This window comes from Cupressus sempervirens, chromosome 11 (assembly GCF_028749045.1).
Source record: "Cupressus sempervirens isolate cs-2001-9-10 chromosome 11, ASM2874904v1, whole genome shotgun sequence".
NCBI lineage: Eukaryota > Viridiplantae > Streptophyta > Pinopsida > Cupressales > Cupressaceae > Cupressus > Cupressus sempervirens.
The window spans coordinates 607193959-607215509 of NC_143128.1; the positions used below are offsets into that span (position 1 = coordinate 607193959).

The 21551-nt window shown below is 37.6% G+C and overlaps 1 protein-coding gene across 2 annotated transcripts in view; it reads right to left on the reverse strand.

The window, feature by feature from the left end:
• Positions 1-21551, reverse strand: part of LOC149531146 (MLO-like protein 4) — a 134789-nt gene that overhangs the window by 75654 nt on the left and 37584 nt on the right. For both annotated transcript variants that reach the window (XM_089811112.1, XM_089811113.1), the window contains exon 7: positions 18101-18175. In XM_089811112.1, coding sequence (XP_089667238.1) covers positions 18101-18175 — 75 coding nt within the window. The remainder of the gene's footprint in view (positions 1-18100; positions 18176-21551) is intronic.

Consider the following 21551-nt stretch of genomic DNA (forward strand, 5'->3'; position numbering starts at 1 on the left):
TTCCAAGAGAAAGCACATCCATTCAGGAGCATAAGAGAATACAATAGTCCCATGCAATCAAGCATTTAGATCAGATCAGGAATCTCTCTATATTGCAGAAATTAACAACCATATCCAATTCTGGTATGCATGAATGCTTAGTGTATGCATTATGAAGACATTATCTAACATGTAATTCCTTATGATTTGAAATAGATAAGAAAGACCACGTAAAATGCATATTCTAGAACATTCACCCAGCATGTAATCATGTAGAGAAGGAAATGAAAAATGAAAAGCAGATATAAGACCACCCATGATGGATATCTAATGTTATTGCCACTTGAGGCCAAGTAGGTTAATGTCCACTCTTGGGCTTAAACAGAAGAATTTCTCGGCACCCTATTGTGATTTCCTACAATGGTTTGTTGTTGGAAGATGAAGCAGGAGACAAGAATAGGATGTGCAGATACTAGCACCCCACTGGGTAGACCACCCAATGGTGGATGTCCAATGTGCCTGCTTCTTGGAGCTAAAGGGGTGAGTGTCTTCTCTTGGGCCCCAAGAAGCAGGCACATTGGACATCTTTATTGCACATTGGAGCTCTCAGTCGGAAGAAGATGAATATAGAAACATGGATAAGGAGTGCTGATACAAGCATACCATAAGGTAGACTACCCCATGCTGGAATGTGCTTGCCACTTGGGGCCAAGAGGGTGATTTTCCACTCTTGGGCTTAGTGTAAGGATTGCTTCGGGCCAAACCATCATGTTCCCTAATTCAAACTCTATTGTGATTGCATACTAAAAATGAATGTAGTGGTGACATGACATATCTAATGAATGATGATAATTTAGGTGTATTTGTAATTATCTGTGCGAATGCTAATCCTAATGGAAATAATATATAGTTTGATATGGTTGCAGGACTTAAATCAGAGTTACCTCATTAAAAGACATTTTACTTGGTAGAGTAACATCTCATTCTATTTTACATGTCTTACTTAAATGGAATTTGTGATTTTGAGGTAAAACTTAGGGTCATCCCAAAGGGGACATTACACTGGCCTACAGCGCAGATTATCCAGTACGATCTGCAACCTTCTAACAGATGAAGGCATGAATAAATAACACATTTGACACCTAATAAAAAGTCACAAGTACCTGTGCATCTGATGGGCAGAGTTCACAACTGACAAAGATGAAATATGAACCAGCAAAAAGCAAGGTCACACAGTCATATACAACACCTGTCAAAATCATTAATAGGGAAAGTCCAGAGGATAACAAGTGGAAGCCATACCATTTTCACTTCTGAATGCTGAGATGGAAATGAATGCTCAGATGGAAATACATAATGAGTCTTGATCGAATTTAGTTACTCGTTTAAAAAACCTAAAATACCCATTGGGATTGTGTAAGATCATCTAGACTTGAATGCTTTACAATCAAAATGTAAGACTGAATTAAGTTACAAGTCAGTTTTAGAGTATGAAACTTATGAAAACATTGCCAAAGTGCCACAAAAGTTTCATAAAATTTGTGGAGACTCCGTGAGAGTAAATGGTCTGAATTATTATTGTTTCTGATTTTAAATAGGTTAACCTGCTAGATTTTGCTCGCATTGGTTTCTCCAAGGTTGCCTTTTGAGTGATTGTTCCATTCATTTACTTCCTCAGTGTCATCCTATCCAGTTTCCTGTCATAATCTCAAGAATTTAAATAGCTTTGCAATTATATCTATAAGATTAAAATCAAAATTATCACTCAAAGAGAAACAGTATAAATCGGTTCATATTCACTTTGCAAAAAGTTGTAACCAGAGTGCATATGGCTGAAGACAAGTCTGAACTTGTAATATCCATGGTTACATCAATTAATTATAAAGTTATTTATATTATTAAAAAGGCCTAGATAAAATCAATCCCACCGTGTTAGAGTCAGTGGGTATTCTATGGTCACTAATCTGTAATTTATCTTAGAGAGAAAATTCTATGACGAGTTGATTGAAGTCTCAAATAAATTTGTCTGGTTCCTTTTTGGAGGATATATGAGAGTTGAGAAATGTTAATCCACATATAGGTTTGATGTCAATCAAACTGCATTCAAATCATTGTAGAATTATTGCTTCATTTATATTACTACATTTTTTTCTATTCAGTTGTTCCATGCCTCCGCAATTTGTATGTAAACATTGGGCAGGCAGCCTTACAAACATTAAATATTGTCAAGTTATGTTAAGCAATTATAGTATCCATGTTGAAGATTATTAAATATTACACATGGTTCAAATATTTGTAATAGAATGGAATGTTCATGCCCATTGTAAACATTAAGACAAACTTATAGCAGATTATGTAGAAACCCACTTGCACAGTGTTAGTTTACAAATGTATCTTTTCAAATTAATAATTAAACTGACTCTCTTTGCCCAGATAGGACAACAAATTGTTAAAAAACAGTTGAATAAGTTGTCATTCAATCATCAACTTCCCTATAAATTTTAAAAGGCACAATTTGGTCTCATAATGTAATTTGGATTTTGGGTTATGCTTTTAACCAAGAAGCAAGAAAGGTCCACTAACAACTGAGCATAGGCATACTTCAGATGTGAATATAGACTTTTAATGAAAGGGAAGCATAATTGAATGACAAAAAGTTCACCCACCCGACAACCACAAGAGATGATCAGGAAAGTAAAAGCAACTCTCTTTAGACAGAATCATCCATGAATAATAGTAATTAAGATAGGAAAATAACAATCAAAGGAATATCGACGAATCTAAAGTTTCAAAAGAATTTCCATTGTTTTTCAAACAAAAATAAGGAGTTCAAAGACTCTAATACAAAAGATCATGTGCGCAGAATGGCTGTACTATTATCTCCCCTTCTTTACAATAGTTCCTCCCTTCATATTTAAAGGCCCTTCATCCAAAAAAGAAGCCTTCTCAATTCTTGGCATAGTTCCCAGAGTCGGGCTTGGAATAGCCGATATGACTTGTGACTTGGCTTCAACCCGGCAAAATGAAAAAACCCTTGAAATTTATAGATTTTTAACAATTTAACCATGCACCCTTTATTGAATATAACTTAAAGATGCTATAACATATCAAATAGAAGCTAATTTTTCATCACATATATAAACAAGGAACATAAATGCTAAATCCATCATATACGTAAAATGTAAATTGTATCTAAGTCTTTCAGGAATATGGAATTGAAACAAAAGGGATTTTGGATGAAATGAGATAAAAATTTATAAACTATAGACAATCGTTGTTCTAGCTTCAGTTTGACCTTAGCCAAGATAGGTTATGGGAAGTTAGAGTGCTGAAGGTAAACTAAGTCTTGGTATTTGGCTAAGTTTGGAAATTTTTGGAAAGCCCCAAAATCTAGATTTTGCATCTTAACTCCTATGAAGCTAAAACCTCTCAAACATCTTGACAATATTTATACAAATATAACATTTAAGTATAAGCTACAAATATAACTTAAAAGTATTAGCTTATACTTAAATATTATATTTGTATAAATCCTCTCGCCCCCTGAGCCAAGTGTTGAATTGCACAGTAAACTTGCAAGCATATGCTTGGATCTGGTTGGGTGATGCATGCTTAGATTCGGCAAGTTAGGTGAGTTCCGCCCACTCGCCGAGTTAGGTGAGTCATGGGTCAAAACCCGACAGGCCGAACAGCCGGGTTGTCAAAACTCAACAGAGTTGATTCACTGAACTCTCTCGACTCACAACGAGTTTGGGGACACTAGTTCTTGGTAACTAATTCTTTTAAATGACAATTAGTTTCCTTTAAAAGATGGAAAGTCTTTTACTTTAAATAAAATAATTCCCTTCAAAGACTATATTTTTTATCCCTTGCCTTTCAGGTTTTCTACTATGCTATTATACTTGCTTTCTTTTCCCAAAAAAAGGCTAGAATTTTTTGATTTTCTCTTTTTGTTGTTGGCAATTTTCTTTAAATAAAAAGATTATTGTACCTCTAAAGTATTTGGGAAGGTCAAAAACCTTTCATATCAAGACTAGTCCAGAAGGTCAAGGACTTTTCATATCAAGACTACTCAGGAAAGCTGATGACTTTTCATATCAAGACTAGTTGAGAAGGTTAGGACTTTTGATACCAAGACTAGTCAATAAGGTCGACAACTTTTCATACCAAGACTAGTCAAGAAGGTTAGGGAATTTTTATCCCAAGACTAGTCGAAAAGGTCAACAACTTTTCATACCAAAACTTGGTTTCGAAAGGAGGGGACTTCAAAAATTCAAAATTTTGGGTAACAATATGATTTTAAGGGGAACAAGGACTGAACAAGCTATAGAGAATCTAGATTACCTCTAATATAGGCCAACACTAAAATTTCTTGTGCAACAAAGTCAAAGTGATAGCATGAGGATGAAGAGTTGCTTGCAGAAGGGCAAAGGGCAACTGGATGCGAACCAAGAACTATCAAGCCGATAACAATACAACAACACACCAAAAACTTTATTTACAAATAGAAAGGGCAAGGAGACCCCATCCAAGACAAAACCCAAGATGCTCAAGAAAAGCCATTAATGGGTTGGGCGAAGTAGGACCCACTACAAGAAAGGAATGCATACTCATGAAGCAATTGTAGAACAAAACTAGTATGCAAATTAAATGGAAACTTGCAAAAAATAAATGAAACATGGTACGAGGACTCATGACCAAAGAGCCATCTTCCATCATAAACTTCTGGAGGCAGTAAAGGAGTGTCTGTATTATACTACATAAGTTGAAAAGAATCTACATAAAGATCATAGTCATGCACATTCTTCTCAGAAGAATTAATTAAGCCTCGATTGGGACGCCCCTTGTATACACTGTAGTAGTGACCAACACTAACTAAACAAATATCTTTAACAAATTTGTGGGCTTCAAATACTTAATCATCCACCACCTCAGAATTCTCTTCTTCACATAATAGTTCTTGATCAAAATTAGTCAAGGAAAAACCTGCACATCTTTATTTTCCAAATGAGGAGACTAGAGAACTAAATTACCAATTACCTTTCCCAAGTACAAACTCTCACCAAAGATTTCCTCATGACTTCATGGTTATCTTAATAGAAGAATCTATATCAATATGAGTCACAACTTCACCATTATATCTTTGATCAAAAACATTCAAATCCTAAGCAAGCAAGAGATTCTCACCATTGATCTTCTATTCAATATCTTGCAAATTTTTAAATAAAGGGTGAACCTCTTCAGGCTGAAACTGCACACCGTCATAAAAGCTTTTCAAGAAATCAACTTGGACAAGTTTATTGAGCATCTTGTTCTTCTAGAAAGAAAGATCCTCATCGTCACTTTCATTGTCATCATTGATCATACAGGAAAAATACAACCATCTTTGTTGGAGCAAGGCCATGTTTCAAGATTCATTACAAACAAAGTTGTCAACCTCCATTCTTGGGAAGGCAACTTTAGAGTTTTAAGGAAAAAGAAAGCACCAGTTCTTCAAATCTTCCTAGCACAATCGCAAAAAATTGTTAGTTTACAAATTTGTCCTTTTAAATTGATATTTAAACTAACTCTCTTTTTGCCCAAATAGGAAGATGAACTGTTAACAAACAGTTAGAGAAGTTGTCATTGAATCAACAACTTTCCTCTGAATCTTAGAGGTACATCTCCCTCTTATAATGTAATTTGGATTATGGGGTATGCTTTTAACCAAAAGAAGGAAAGACACACTTGAGCATAGGAATATTGCAGATGTGAATATAGACTTTAAATGAAAGGGAAGCATAAATAAATGACACAAAGTTCACCCACCTAACACCCACAAGAGATGATCAAGAAACTAACAATAACAAACAGTTGAGAGAAGCTGTCATTGAATCAACAACTTTCCTTTGAATCTTAGAGGTACATCTCCCTCTTATGATATAATTTGGATCATGGGGTATGATTTTAACTTAAAGAAGGAAAGCCACACTTGAGCATAGGAATATTGCAGATGTGAATATAGACTTTTAATGAAAGGGGAGCATAAATGAATTACACAAAGTTCACCCACCTAACACCCACAAGAGATGATTAGGAAACTAACAACTCTCTTCAAATTATGTGAATATTCAAGCCTTCAAGTTCATAAAATAATCACACCCATGACTTATTGTTATAGATAGAATCATCCAAGAATAATTATAATTAGCATAGGAAAATAACAATCACAGAGGAATATAAACAAACCCTCCAAAAATTTCCCCATTGTTTCTCAAACAAAAATAATGAGTTCAAAGACTAAACTCAAAAGATCATGTCTACATAATGGATGTACTATTATCTCCCTTTTTTCACAATAATTCCTCCCTTCAATTTTAAGGTCTTTCCTCCAAAAAAGAAACCTTTTCAATTAACTAATTCTTTTAAATTACAATCCATTTCTTTATGAGTTGAAAAGTCTTTTCTTTAAATAAAAGAAATTTCCCTCCAAAGACTATAGTTGGTATCTCTTTTTTTTGGTTCCTCTGCTGTGTTCTTATACTTGCTTTCTTTTTCCCAAAAGAGGCTTGAATTTTCGGACTTTGTTTTAGTAGTTGGCAATTTTGCGGAATAAAAAATGTACCTTTAGAGTCGTCAAGAGGGTCAAGGACTTTTCATGCCAAAACTAGTCAGGAAGGTTGGTGACTTTTCATACCAAGACTAGTTAGGAATGACCGGAACTTTTCATATCAAGATAGTCAAGAAGTGTAAAGTAACATGGATCTTTTTCTGCAAATGTAACAATATGAACATTGTGATTGATGTTTTCCAAATGCAGAATTGAGGACTCAAATATGAGAGGAGGAGACATGTCTCTATAGTTAATCATCATTAGTTAGTATATTAATAATATAGATAACCGTATGTATAATATATAAATTATTCTATATATAATAATATATATAATGATGATTTACCATCAATAATGAATCTCGTGATCATATCAATCTGACTGTAATTACAAACTTTACACTCCCTCTTAGTTAGGAACATAGTAACGAGAATCACAATGATTAACGCGATTCGGCGATTCGATTCAAGCCAAACGATTTTTTGTGAATTGGTGAATTGAATCAGCGATAAAGGATTTATGAAATAAGTTACTCAATAAATTTCAAGGGCTTTTTTAATTTGTCGATTCGTGGCTGATTCGATACCAATTCATGGCCGATTCGCGATTTGATTCAGCCCTGCCGATTTTGATTCTCGTTACTTCGATTAGGGAGGATTGATATAGAACATATTATGTTCTTGAGTGTGTGAAGAGATATCATCTTATTATAATATTCCTAGAATAGCATATTTAAGGATATCAACATAAATCCATCAACATACACATATATATTACATATGGAATTGGCTTCGACTCACAATGAGGCTAAAGTTCTCAACACTTCCTCTTTAGCAAAGAGGGAATTGAAACAATTTCTATAACTTTAATATAAGTTTAAACACCACCTTAAGTGTGGTCTATAATAAATTTATGTTATGGTGTCCGGCAAGATCCAGTCCGAACAACCATAACAATTTAATATCATGATGTCTGGCAAAATCCGACTCGAAGAACCATCATAACACTTCCTCCAACACATTTTGGTGTTAAGAGATAGGTCTACTATTGATAAGATTGTCACCTTTCAATAGCTACCTTATGTTCGTTATCATAACTTCCAGCACTCCATGACAACAACTTAATGTAGTCAGTTATGATAACAAGTTCAGCTATTGATAAGATCGTCACCTTTCAATAGCTCCCCTGTAAATATATACATCAATGAAAGATCGTCACCTTTCATTACATAATCACAACAGCATCACATAGTAACTCACATGATATCCACCATGAACCAAGTCAGAGGGTAGACCCACTATAGTTGCTATTAGAGGGTGGAACAAGGGTTTTCACCTCAGAATTCTCTCTCATAGAGGAGAGTACATTATAAACCATTTCACTTAGAACTTCTCCTCATAGAGAAGATATCATCCACAAAGGATTGCATCTCAAAATTTCTCCCTTTGAACAATGATCCTGGGAGTCAAGTCCTTTAGTTACTCCCTTTGAGACTCTCTTCACCCAAGGATGCCTCTCAAACTCTCTTTGAATCTGATGTTAATCTTTCAACCTTCAGTGATAAGTTTTTATTTCCTCATGATGTATACAAGGGTAGGCCCATGAAAATCATGTAGTCACATACATGTATTTTTAGACTCCCTTTGAATATCAATTTTCTAAGCTCCTTTGTTGCTTTAGAAGAAGTGGCATACTCCCTCTTAATGTAGAAGAATCTCATAATCTCGATCATGAAAGATGTTTGTTTCAAGAGCCTCATTTTATCCAACCTAATCATCAAAAGACTAATGAATTCTAGATCATAACTTCTTTAGAGCTGCTGCCATAAGATTGAGTCTACACTATATTTGGTAAAGTACCAACCTTCTTTTCCTATAAGGATATCCTCAAACATAAAGGAAAAAAATCAAGGCAAATAACCCTTATAGTGTGTGTAGAATTACAAATAAGAGAGAGACTACAATAAGCAAGTAAATATAATACTCGAGGATAATAAATACTTATCTGCACAAGTTACTCCAACGAAAATCTATGTGCATCAAGTCCGAAAATACCTCCATATAAGTATTTGTGAAACAATGGGAATGAAACGTTGGTTATTAGTCCCCCCACAATGTAAAATTCCCACTCATTCATTTTATTGAGTTTTCAAGCATTATCAAGTCCAATAATGCATGAATGATATCAATTTGTTAGTCATCAACCTCTCTATAGGAAGGAGGAAGAGTATGTTAGCCGACTGGATGGTTCCGGCGGTATTTTGCATTCTGTAGCCGACGGTCCGGCGATGTTCCTGTAGCCGACGGTCAGGCGATGCTTATGTAGCCAACGGTCCGGCGGTGTTTCCGTAGCCGACAGTCCGGCGGTGTTTCTGTAGCCGACGGTCCGGCGGTAAATAGTTTGTAACGGATAGAATAATTGTGGCTGACGGACTCCTTCGGGAAGGTTCGGCAGTAGTATTTATATCCCGTCTGGGATCATTGTAAATTATCATTCATCTACTATTGCGAATATAATACTGCTGTTCTGCTGTTACTTTCTGTATGCGTTCATTTACTTTACCTGTACGGTAAACATTTGGCGCCGTTGCCTTATGAATCTGGAAGGTGGGAGGAATGAAGATTAATGCCAAATCAGCTTAACAAGGATCGAAATCAGGCGAAGGGAAAAGATGGAATCCGTATTGCGCAAGAGAATTTAATTCTAGCACAGCAAGCCGAACGCCGACGGAGATTTCAGAGGATTCTCAACGAAAACCGACGTGCGGAGGAATTGTTGGAGGAGACTCGTCAGCGGGTGGAATTGGTGGAAGAAGCACGGGAGGAGTTCTTGAATTTGTGTTCGCCGAGGGAAGAAAAATCAGACGGGAGAGCATCAACTCGCACGGCTCGCAGTGCCGACGGAGCAGCACGAGCGTGGAGTAACCTCTTCGTCCAGGATAGACTTCCGCGGGAAACAATTTCAGAGGATCCTTCGTCTTCACCAAGGGTTTCAGCTGTCGACACCTCCGATGAGGGAGACCAGTCTGTCCCTGTGAGAGTTCAGACTGACGGTGTGGGAGTGCCGACTGCCAGTGTGGGAGTGCCGACCTCCAGAATTATGGCGGGACCCAAAGAAAAATTACCAAAATTTGAAGGCGATGGTACAGCCGACCCCCTCCGACATTGTAAGACATGTGAGACGATTTGGAGGGCAAATGGAATCACAGATGCCGACGAATGGGCCAGGCAATTTCCGGCAACCCTACGGGGTGTCGCGATTGATTGGTTTTCGGATATGGATCCACAGAAGCTGAATACATGGGATAACATTAAAAAGGAGTTTTTGGCGGAATTTAAACTCTTACGGGATGATAATGAAATCGTAGCAGAAATTTTCAATACCAAGCAAGGGAAGCACGAAACTGTCCGCGTCTATGCCAGGAGATTAAAAGATTTAATAAACAAAATGGAAAGCAAGCCAGCGGACGGATTGCAGAAAAGGTGGTTTGTGGACGGCCTACGCTCGAAGTTGCGGAGGAAAATGAAAATTGTGCCACCGTCATCATATGTGGACGCGTATAATAGAGCACTGGACCTTGAAAGTGAGCAGAAGACAAAGAAGAAGAAAACTAGCTCCTCTGATTTTGATGATGACGAGCCTGCCGGAGATGATAGTAGTGACGACGAAGGCAGCAGCAAGAAGGTTCGTGCCCTACAGAAGGATATGGTTCGCATGATGAAGGAATTTAAAAACATGCAGAAGGAGCCAAAAGGCAGTGAACTGTGGTGCACGGAATGTAAGACCGACGGTCATACTAAGGGATCGTGCCCGAAGAACCAATTCTGCGACATCTGTCAGATCATGGACCATTCGACAAAGGACTGTCCTTTTAACATGAAGACAAGAGGATCTCCGCAGGTGCTTCTTACGCAGCAGGCTTCCCCGTCGGGCAATAACGGAAATGCAAACATTGATGGTGCCACATCCGGAGGGTATAGGAATAATAGCAGAGGGCAAAATAACAACAATGCAAATAATAACAATAATAATGGAGGCCGAAGTCGAACCCAATATGATGCAAACGGACGGCCGATCGTTCAATGTCGAGCGTGTAATTTGTGGGGTCATTTTGCGCGAGATTGTACAGTGGCAAACACACCGAAATTATGCAGATGGTGCGGACCCGGCGATCACGAAGATTCCAAGTGTCCAAAGGCTGGAGTAAATTTGATCACTGTCGGCACAGATGTAGAAGAGGTTCTGGCAATTACACGGAGGCAAGCGGAGGAAAAGAGAAAAGTGGGGGAAGTGCAGGCGGACATTGCAAAGGCATCGTCGGCGGAAACATCTCAGTTGAAGGACATCACCGACACCTTGGCAAAGAACTTCGCAAAACAAAGCATTGTACGGCAGATCTTACAAACAGAGATACCGGTCAAGATAAGGGACCTCCTTCTCACAATGCCCCAGTTACGGACGGCTATTCTGAATCATACACCGTTTTCGGAAGCACCGGAGGACACACGAAGGAATAGTAGGGAAGTAATGACAACAGATCCAATGCTGCTGGCACTCACCTCCGGACGGCATCCAGCGGTCGTCGAGATGGAGATTTTGGGAAATGTTTTGACAGAGACAATTGTTGACGGAGGGTCCGGCGTGAATGTCTTACCGGAGGATACTTGGAAGAAGTTGGGAAAACCGACGTTGTGGCCACCTGCATTTCAGTTGCTCACGGCAGACCAACATGGAATCAAACCGTTGGGAATTCTGAAAGCGCAACCGGTAACAATTGGTACGCAACTATTTTTATTGGATTTTGTAGTCATTCCATTAAAAAGAAAAGGCTATGATGCTATTCTGGGACGGGATTGGTTGGTGCAAGCAAAAGTAAAACATGATTGGAAACGCAATACCCTATCAATGGAGCGCGGAGGCAAAAGATTCATAATTGACCTGCATACGCAAATGGTCGGTGAGGAGGCAGCATTATCAGATTCTGACAGTGAAGGCGAAAGTGATGACGAAGGACAGAGGAGAATGGAACCGGATGAAGGAGGAGTATTGAGACTTGACGGAGGATCGAATGACGACGACCTGGACTCGGTTAATGGCCTTTACCACTGGCAAATAGAAGACTACGAACTCTTTCCGAGTTGCAATATGCTAAGGGTCGACGAAGATGAGAAAAAGGAAAATGAATGTCCGGAGGAATGCAGGGAAGTGGAAGAACGAAAAGTTGCCATGGTTGAAGCTGAGGGGAAGAACATACAGTCTCAACACAAAAAAACGAAAGATTCCACTATCCGGTACATGGTGAATAGACCGCGCGGAAAGAAATGGTCACACTGCAGCATAAAATTAGTGGAAGGGCATCGACAGCAAGGAAATAATCCAGTTGTGCGACGACCGCAGGCACAGTGGGCAACAGAAGTAGCACAGAATAGACGCAAACTCTGGCATGACAAGCATCTAAGACATAACAGATTCCAGACAGGACAATTAGTACTGAAGTATGATGGCCGTAACGAAATCAAGCCGGGCAAATTCAAAGTGCGATGGATTGGACCATATCAAATCCGAGAAATTGGCGACACGGGGACAATGAAATTAGCAACCTTGGACGGACAAAAGATAACTCAGCCAGTTAACGGATCTAAGTTGAAACCATATCATGTAAGGAAGTACTCCCCGGCGGTGAATCCTTCCGTGTCGTCAGTACAGCATTCCCTGGCGATGACGTCACTTAGAGGTACTGTTGTTGAGTAATGTATGCTGTTCTAAAAAAATTTTTTAAAAAAATATTAAAACAAAAAAAAAAAAAAAAAAAAAAAAAGCCTGACAGCCCCGCGGACTTGAAGTCCCGCGGGAAGAAAACCCCGCGGACTAAGAGTCCCGCGGGCCCCGCGGACTTGAAGTCCCGCGGGAAGAAAACCCCGCGGACTAAGAGTCCCGCGGGCCCCGCGGACTAGAAGTCCCGCGGGAAGAAAGTTCCGCGGACTAAGAGTCCCGCGGGCCCCACGGACTTAAAACCCCGCAGATCCGCAGACGGAAAACTTCCACGGCAGTAGCAAGGTAAAGTTAAAACAACCGCGATTTATCTTCTCTCAGACAGTTTGGGAGGGCATGTTGAAGAATTTGGTGAAGAATTTGACCAGCAGAAGGCCGCGGGTAGAAGAAGAATGGGTCGCGGGAAGAAAAAAAGGCCGCGGGTAGGAGAAAAGAAAGGCCGCGGGTGATGCAGAGTCAGAGGTTCAGTACTTATAAAAAAAAAAAAAAAAACGACGACAAAATCAAGTTGTTCAGAATGAGTGATAGATGATGCCAAAGGGAAGGGGACACATCCGTGGTTGCCAGAAAGAGTGCGTTGCCCCCTGGACCCCCCAGTCGTGGCGGATATCAGTCGTGGGAGTTTGACTAGCTGAGAAGAGTTGAAGTTGCTGCAGGCATGGACTTTCTGTGTACCAGAGGCAGTGGGAGCAGGTGTTGGCTGTGAGGCTGTCTGGGTGGATGCGTAGAGAGCTCGGGAGGAGCTGATCATCCGGTTGGAGGCAGTGCAGCGACACTTGGCTTAGGGTACCGAGGAATTGAAAACAAAGAAAGCAGCACAGGTGGCTATCAAGATATTTTGTCAGTCGTCAGGAGACGACTTTTCTTTTTGGGGGGGATGGTGTTAGCCGACTGGATGGTTCCGGCGGTATTTTGCATTCTGTAGCCGACGGTCCGGCGATGTTCCTGTAGCCGACGGTCAGGCGATGCTTCTGTAGCCGACGGTCCGGCGGTGTTTCCGTAGCCGACGGTCCAGCGGTGTTTCTGTAGCCGACGGTCCGACGGTAAATAGTTTGTAACGGATAGAATAATTGTGGCCGACGAACTCCTTCGGGAAGGTTCGGCAGTAGTATTTATATCCCGTCTGGGATCATTGTAAATTATCATTCATCTACTATTGCGAATATAATACTGCTGTTCGTGTTCTATTGTCTGTATGCATTCATCTTTGTCTCTACGCTAAACAGAGTATTCACTTCCACCAATTCAGAACTCTTTACATTGCAAGAAAATAGCCACAATTTTTCTAAGACTCTGCTTCAGAGTCAACTATCTTCAAGAATGATTCACACCAATATTTGAATTTTCTAAGGCTTCCAGTTCTCTAAATTTTGGGTCCATAACCTTGAGTTATCTTTGCACATAATACTTTAAACATCCAATCCGCTTGTAAACTTTTGTCATTGAAGAATAATGATTCCATCCCATATTTAATGATTAAATACATGTCAAGCTTTCACATATTAATGTTCCACTCCTTCCTACTTGTATTCCCCATATTTTATCATTTAAACCTTCATAAGTTTTCCACCTCATTTGTAGTTTCTAACTTTAGCATGTCATGATGTTAATATGAATCATTGTCTCTTATTGGATGTCTTAGCTACCGATGGTCTTCCTTTTATCTCAATTTTCTAATATTTACTATCACCATATTATGTTGTTGATGCACCCTATAGTCACTATTCATACTTGGACAGAAGGCATGTTAAGTGGTGTCATATATTAGCTATTTGTTGTACACAATCGAGGGGATACACTCCTGTGTCATGAATGTTTCCCTTGCTTGATTACATATCGCATATCGCCCACAGTGTAATCTTATATTGATAACAAATTTTTTGGAAGTACCGTTCTTGGAGTGAATGCATCCTCCATATATCATTGTATTCTTTATTGCTAATGGATTATCCGCATGTACAATTTGCTTCTACCATGCAGCATGGGTAGCTTTGACTGTATCTTTCATGAGATTCCTTTACTATTCGTTTTATGGTGGTCTAGTCTGCTGTACAGGACTATCTAGTCATTTTTATTGAGACATAATTCATCTTCTCTTCTTATAAATTCCAAATTCCAATCTTCGATTATTACTCCTGCCACAATTTACATTAAAACAATCGTATCTCCTCTGTAGTATTCCTCATCTTCCTTGTTTTATCTCTGATTAATCCTGAGACATAATAATCAAACTGAAGTACATGTTTCCCTACAAATCATTCTAGTAAAATTCTAATTGACTATGGGTATGGCACAAGGATTCTAGAATGTAATAAATGCACTTTCCGGCCACAAACTTCTCGATATTCAATTAATTTGATTCTTTTATCTTTTCTCCCAAAAATCTAGGGTTCGAAATTTGTTTACAATCCACCATATATAAACCGTAATTCTTACCTTAGTCACTGTACAAATTTGCGAGGATCATAATGTATTAACACCGATATTAGAGGGGCAGTGGGGTTGTTGTCTTTGATAGACTCCAATACAAAAGATGTACTTTTTTTATTTACCATATAATATTTGATTTCTTCAAACTTTATATAACTCACAATTTCCTATGTAATTCACTCCCTATTATAATAATGCCTTTCATTTCTTATCGTGCTTTCAATGCTACGATTTTCAACAAAGGAAGAGATCCCCTTCCTTGTAACTGCATGAAAGGATATGGTGCAGACGTTTGTGGGTTGTACTTGCAGTATAATGAAGAGATTGGTTTCCACTGGATATCACCTCCATCATTTGTCATATCCATGATTTCTCCTTCAGCTTTTGTCCAGGTCTACCACAATACTCATCAGCAATTTATATCATGCCGCAGTTCAATGCCAAACAAGTATATGTATTAACAATCACTACCTGAAGCATCATTTCATTAATAATTTGTTTTGCCTTTATTTCCTCGTTGTATGTCTACGTTCCTAACAAGACAAATTTAATTCCTTTAATACTACCATCATTCTCCAAACAAATTCACACATCGTGTTGTATTACACAACTTTATGCCAAGAACATTTATGCTATGGGCATTTCGAACAAGACTTTATTATATTGCTCCAATCTATCTATTGTCAGAAACAAATCCCGTAACACAGATGTTATCACCATTCCACCATGGAAGTTAAGAATAAGACAACAAACTTTATGTTTGTCTTTAACGGGTCACAAAGAATTTTTTTATTAGTTTTTTTTATACCCAATACCTATCAGGCTAGCAAGCAGATAAGCAGCTCTCTTCAGATAAACAAAGATTTATTCAAGGCACATGTAAGAATCCCAAATGATTTAGTATAGTAGTAGATTTGGACACCAATATTCATCAGATGAAGACCAAGTTTTAACAAACGTATCAACTGTATACATCCTGTTAGCCATAATGAGCTACCTGTTGCGAACATATTAGTTCCTGTAAATTTTTGTAATCTTTGTTCTGTCCATTTACAATTATCCATTATTATTCAATAGATTCAATATCCTGATAATCATATTTTGTCATCAAAGACCTTTAGTCTAATAACCCTTTCCTTGCACAATGATGAACTCTTCAGAAATTTTTATTTTATCTCTGAATTTTGCCTCTTAGGTCTGACTGCAATTTAGATCTCTAATATTAAATTTGCCCTTTCAGATCTGGAAAGCACACTTTGTTTGACATAATTTACTGGATTTTGCTGATGATTCACTCTAATTCGGATATCATCTTTCTTCATCTGATTTCATTTGCCTCTAAATTGATCCAATTTCCCACTTTAATGTCTGCTGGGTCTGCTCTTAATTCACATTTATTCGGACCTGATTTGTATTAAATTAGGCTTAAATTTACCAATATCTCCTTCTGTTTCTATTCTTTCTTACATTTACAGTCTGGCTCTGATAGCATGTTAAGTAACATGGATCTTTTCTGCAAATGTAATAATATGACCATTGTGATTGATGTTTTCCAAACGCAGATTTGAGGACTCATAAATATGAGAGGAGGAGACATGTCTCATGATGAGACATGTCTCTATAGTTAATCATCATTAGTTAGTATATTAATAATATAAATAACCATATGTATAATATATAAATTATTATATATATATATATAAGAATATTTGTCTATAATGATTTAGCATCAATAATGAATCTCATGATCATATCAATCTGACAGTAACTACAAACTCAACAAAAAGGTCGGGGAGTATTTATACTAAGACTAGTTCGAAAGGTTGGCAACTTCTTATACGAAGATTACTTGGGAAGGTGTTAAGGACTTTTAATACCAAGACAAGTCAAGAAGGTTGGCAACTTTTCATACCAAGACTAGTCGAGAAGGTGTGCAACCTTTCATCCCTGGGAAGGTTGGCAACTTTTCATAACAAGAATTGATTTGAACCAGAACTTGGGCAACTAAAATTTTAAAATTTAAGTTAACATACAGTAGGTGTAATAAGATTGTGATTGCTACACATGGAAATACCTAGTGCAACAAACTATACTATCATTCCAAAACATTTTAAATCCGTTACTTTGAATACGAGACAATTTGCAACTCTAATTATTTTGAGTTTACTATATAATTCCACAAGGATGTTTTTCCAATATAAAAAATCTACGCATTTTGAGTACATTGGGACTTGGAAGAGACATCCCCTGCCATATTGCCACCATCTTCAAAATGCCAAGGACATCCTAATAACTCTTAAGACTTCTTTGACCATCTTGGGGATGCCTAGGAGCATCCAATGGCCTCCTGTTCCAAACTCCAACAGAAAACAAACAATGGTAATAAATTGTGATAACGATATTCAGAATGAAAGTTTGTAAGCTTTTGAGCCCTTAGTTGTACTTGTTGATGAGGGCTCCACCCATTGACCCCACCTAACATCACAAACTCAAGAACTTGGAAAATCCATCCCCTATCAAGAAACTCCATGGAACTATGGATTTTAAATGAAAATATCGGAAGTTTGTTCCTCCAAATAAGATAAAAAATTGAAACAACTGTATCTATTCTTTTCAAGGCTACTTAATGGAGGAATTTGGCAATACTGCACAGTTGGCTTAGGCAGGATTCTGCTACACCGTGCAGTAAGCCTAAGCATACTGCATTGTCAGTTCCACAGAAACTCGGGACAGAAAAAACAGATATGGGAACAAGTCTTAACATTTCCAGCATTGGATGTGCATACATGCATTCTCTACAATAAAGAATGATTCAGGGAAACTCGAGCTTAGCAATGATGTGCTAATTAATTTAGATTGATCTGACCAACTATGTGTCTGTCAAATACTGACCATTGAATTATCACTAATTTAGTACAATACTTCTGAATTTGATTTACATTCAAAATGCATTGTCCAAGTATAAGCAAGAATGCAATAGCTATTACAAAATATAGAGAATCAGTACAACCCTGTACCAAGAACACCAAAGAATGTGTCAACTGATTAGGAATGGACCAAAAATGAGAAACTGAGCTCTTAAATACATCAGCGACTACAATATTGGTGGAAAGTGCTCTAAGTCACTAGTCCTTTCATAATTTTTTATGGAATTTACCTTTAAATTGGTCATTCATCACAAATAGAATACAGTAGAACAGAGGCCGTGCGAATTTAATAAAATGACAGACACACAAAGCACACAGAAATTTTTTCTCTCTCTGAATTAGATGAAACCTTGCAGAGAGAAACTAATAAATCTGTGTAATTCACAATGCAGATACTAACCGTAATGAACCCCAACCGCAATGCCCTGTAGTCTTCCTTTGTTACAGATCTGAGGAACTGGCGTGCAAAGCAAAGCTGCAGATAACATTCAAAACAGCAAGTTCAGAACCCTTCATTTGCCCCCACTATATGCACATTTTCTTGCATGGTATATGCTATGTTGTAAAATGAATAGAATCAACAGTATGCATCAAGATGAATAATTTGACATGCATTGCACATCCCGTAGCAGTTCTGATCATTATTCCATTGAACGTGTAGCAAAGTCAATAGCAGTTAAGAACAAAAGAATCATACTAATAAATGAATTAAATAAGGTGACCAAAGCTGAAATCACAACTGCACGAACTGAAGCGTAGTTAACATGCCAAATAAAGCAATTCTGTGTTTTTTAGATGTCTTGACATTTCGCAACGTTAATGTCCATATCAGAAAAATAGAATTCACGGAGTGCAACAAGGTTTAGTATACAGCAGTTAAGAACAAAAGAATCATACTAATAAATGAATTAAATAAGGTGACCAAAGCTGAAACCACAACTGAGAATCATACTAATAAATGAATTAAATAAGGTGACCAAAGCTGAAACCACAACTGCACGAACTGAAGAGTAGTTGACATGCCAAATAAAGCAATTCTGTGTTTTTTAGATGTCTTGACATTTTGCAACGTTAATGTACATATCAGAAAAATAGAATTCACAAAGTACAACAAGGTTTAGTATTGGCTGAGTTCTGTAGCCTGAATAGTGGGATTGAAGTTAGCATCAAGTATACAGAAATTGGACTGCCATCGAAAGTTAACCTAATAAAGCCAAAAAAATTGAGGGCAGCTGAGAGACTAGATAACAGAATCAATTATAACCCCTACCCCTTCCCTTGTCTTTTTAGTATATTTACATTTGTTGTAAAAAGATAAGAGAGGATCTCCACTATATATCTCATTAGAACTTACTATGTTAACTCACCCTTCCAAATACTATATACCATGTACGCATGTCTATTGATTCCAACAATCTAATTCCCATTGTGTGCTCTTGCGGATTTTTGGACTTATTCTTATTTGTGCCTTAACGGGGAACTTACAATGGTATGGATTATAGGGTATCCCTAAGCCTAGATCCCTAAAACTCCAATGTAGAGTGGAAATAGTGGTGAGTATTCTCGCCTGACACGCAGGTGACCCAAGTTTGTTCCCTGGCAACGGCACCAAGAATATAGAGTGGAAATATCACTTAAGTTCACAAAGATATGCTAATCATACAGAATAACACAATTGAGATAAACATAGGTAAAGCATAGAATGAACCATTAATACCACAACACCAGTAGGCGAGGAAACGGTTTCTTTATTGATACCAAAAACAACATGAGTACATTACCAACCAACACATTCCCTCACCTCCTAACTACCCACCCCGACTAGCTTTAACAAGTACTAAACACAATAGTTACTTTATTTCGACTGCATCCAAACCCCAGAAAGCAAAAAAATTCAACTATTTATTCCCACCTACCTCCCTACATAACTTAAGATGCTATTAATGACTCAATTTGACCCTAAAACTACCCAAGTAGGCTTTCCCACCCACTAATCATTCTTTACTCCAAAGGTGTGAATCCACATGCACCTCCCAATGATAAAAGATGAAGGCACCCATGCTGCAAATGATGTAGCAATTGAAGTTTGGCTGCCATTGAAAACGGATTTCTTGGGATCTTTTCCAACCTGCACACTCAAATCAAAAACATCATTTATGCCGAGTGTGATGGTAATCATGAACAATCGAATGATCTCAAAGGGGAAATCTCCATCACAAGGGCATTAATGCTGATGACCTATGTGTAATGTCCCCATCTTAGCTCACCACTCTTGGTGGTTTGGATTACCCTATCAATGGCCCTTGAAGGCTTAGTCAAATGGTTAGGAGGTCTCAGTTGGCAAAACTGGGAGCCAATTCCCATTTCAGAGGACATGAGAGTTCAGGATTGCTCTTCATTTTGTTTTGTTTCGCACACTTATTATCTATAATAAGTGACTATTTCAAGAAAGTCAGGGTTTTTGTCTTTAGTAGGGCACCTGAATAGGTTGGTGGCAATGTTGAGATTTGGCATTGTTGACTAAAGCAAGTATTCATAGATTTACCAAGTCTAGTAAGTCAAAGGTTGATAGAGTGAGACCCTTAATATTTTTCAATAAGGTGGTTGGGTGCATAGAGGACATTATGGTTAACTCCCAAGTTCAGATGAGATTAACAAATAATGATTATTTGTGAAGTTATATTATTTTAATTATTAATAAAGTGACTACTTTAAGAATAATTATTTATAGAGTTAAAAAGTTACTTTGTAAGCAATGAGGCCATGACCCTTTATTTAAGTTACTTAAAGTGTAATTAATAGCTTAAAGTATTAAAGTATTTTAGAAAGTCAATGTGCACACAAGGTATACTATTTTTAAATGATATTGAAGTGGATTTATAATCCATAAATACAAGCACCCAAGTTTGAAGACTTATTATAAAGTCCTAGTAAAAACCTAAAAGTGGACTTAAATGCTATTAACGAGATTGGGGTTATAAAAGCAAATCAACCTCATTTGACTATGTTTTTGGGAATTTGTGACTGTGGAAGAGAAACCAAGGGTTTCAGCCATTTTTATGCTTTAAAGAATGAAAACTTTTCATTGTGATTGCAATCTTGAGGTTGTGAAAGATCAGTTGAATCACAGCCATAGTGTGGGCTTCATCCAAAAGTCCAATCTAAGCATAAAAAGCAGATTTGTGCAAGGGTTCGAAGCATTTTTTGAAGTTTCATCTATTGCAGACTTGTAGCTTCATTATTGCAGCCTTTGTTAATCAGATTTCAAGCTAATCATCTGCTGCTGATTTCATCCTTTCAGAGGGTCTCAAGGCAAGTATTACATGTGAGTTCATCATTTGTAACTCTTAGATCTTCTGGCTATTGTTGTTTTAGACAATAGGATTATTTAATGAAGTGGGTTGTCATTAAATTGTAAAACAATTCAAGCCATTATAAAAATCTAGAATTTTCAGCTGTGATTTTCAATGCAATTTCAGTTTATAGTTGAAAAAATCACTACATCAATATCTTTTATTTGTTGCATTATATTGTCATACCAAAGATTGAAAATATACCACATTCATTCATCAAAACAGACACAAACAAGGCAGAAAGATTGTATTTACAAGAATATGCCTGGAGAGGGTTCTTACACTGTGTGATGACAAACTGTGATTTTTGCTTTGGCCATCCAAATGTGCTAAATCAAAATATATTGTCAAGCTTTCATTCTACACAAAAATAAAAATTCTCGAAAATTGTTTTCAACAACTTTGTTCAAGCAATCAGATCTAAGGATGAATATCCTTGAGTTTGCAAGAGATCAAAGGACAAAAAACATTTGGTTTCATGGGTCAAAGGAGGAAACT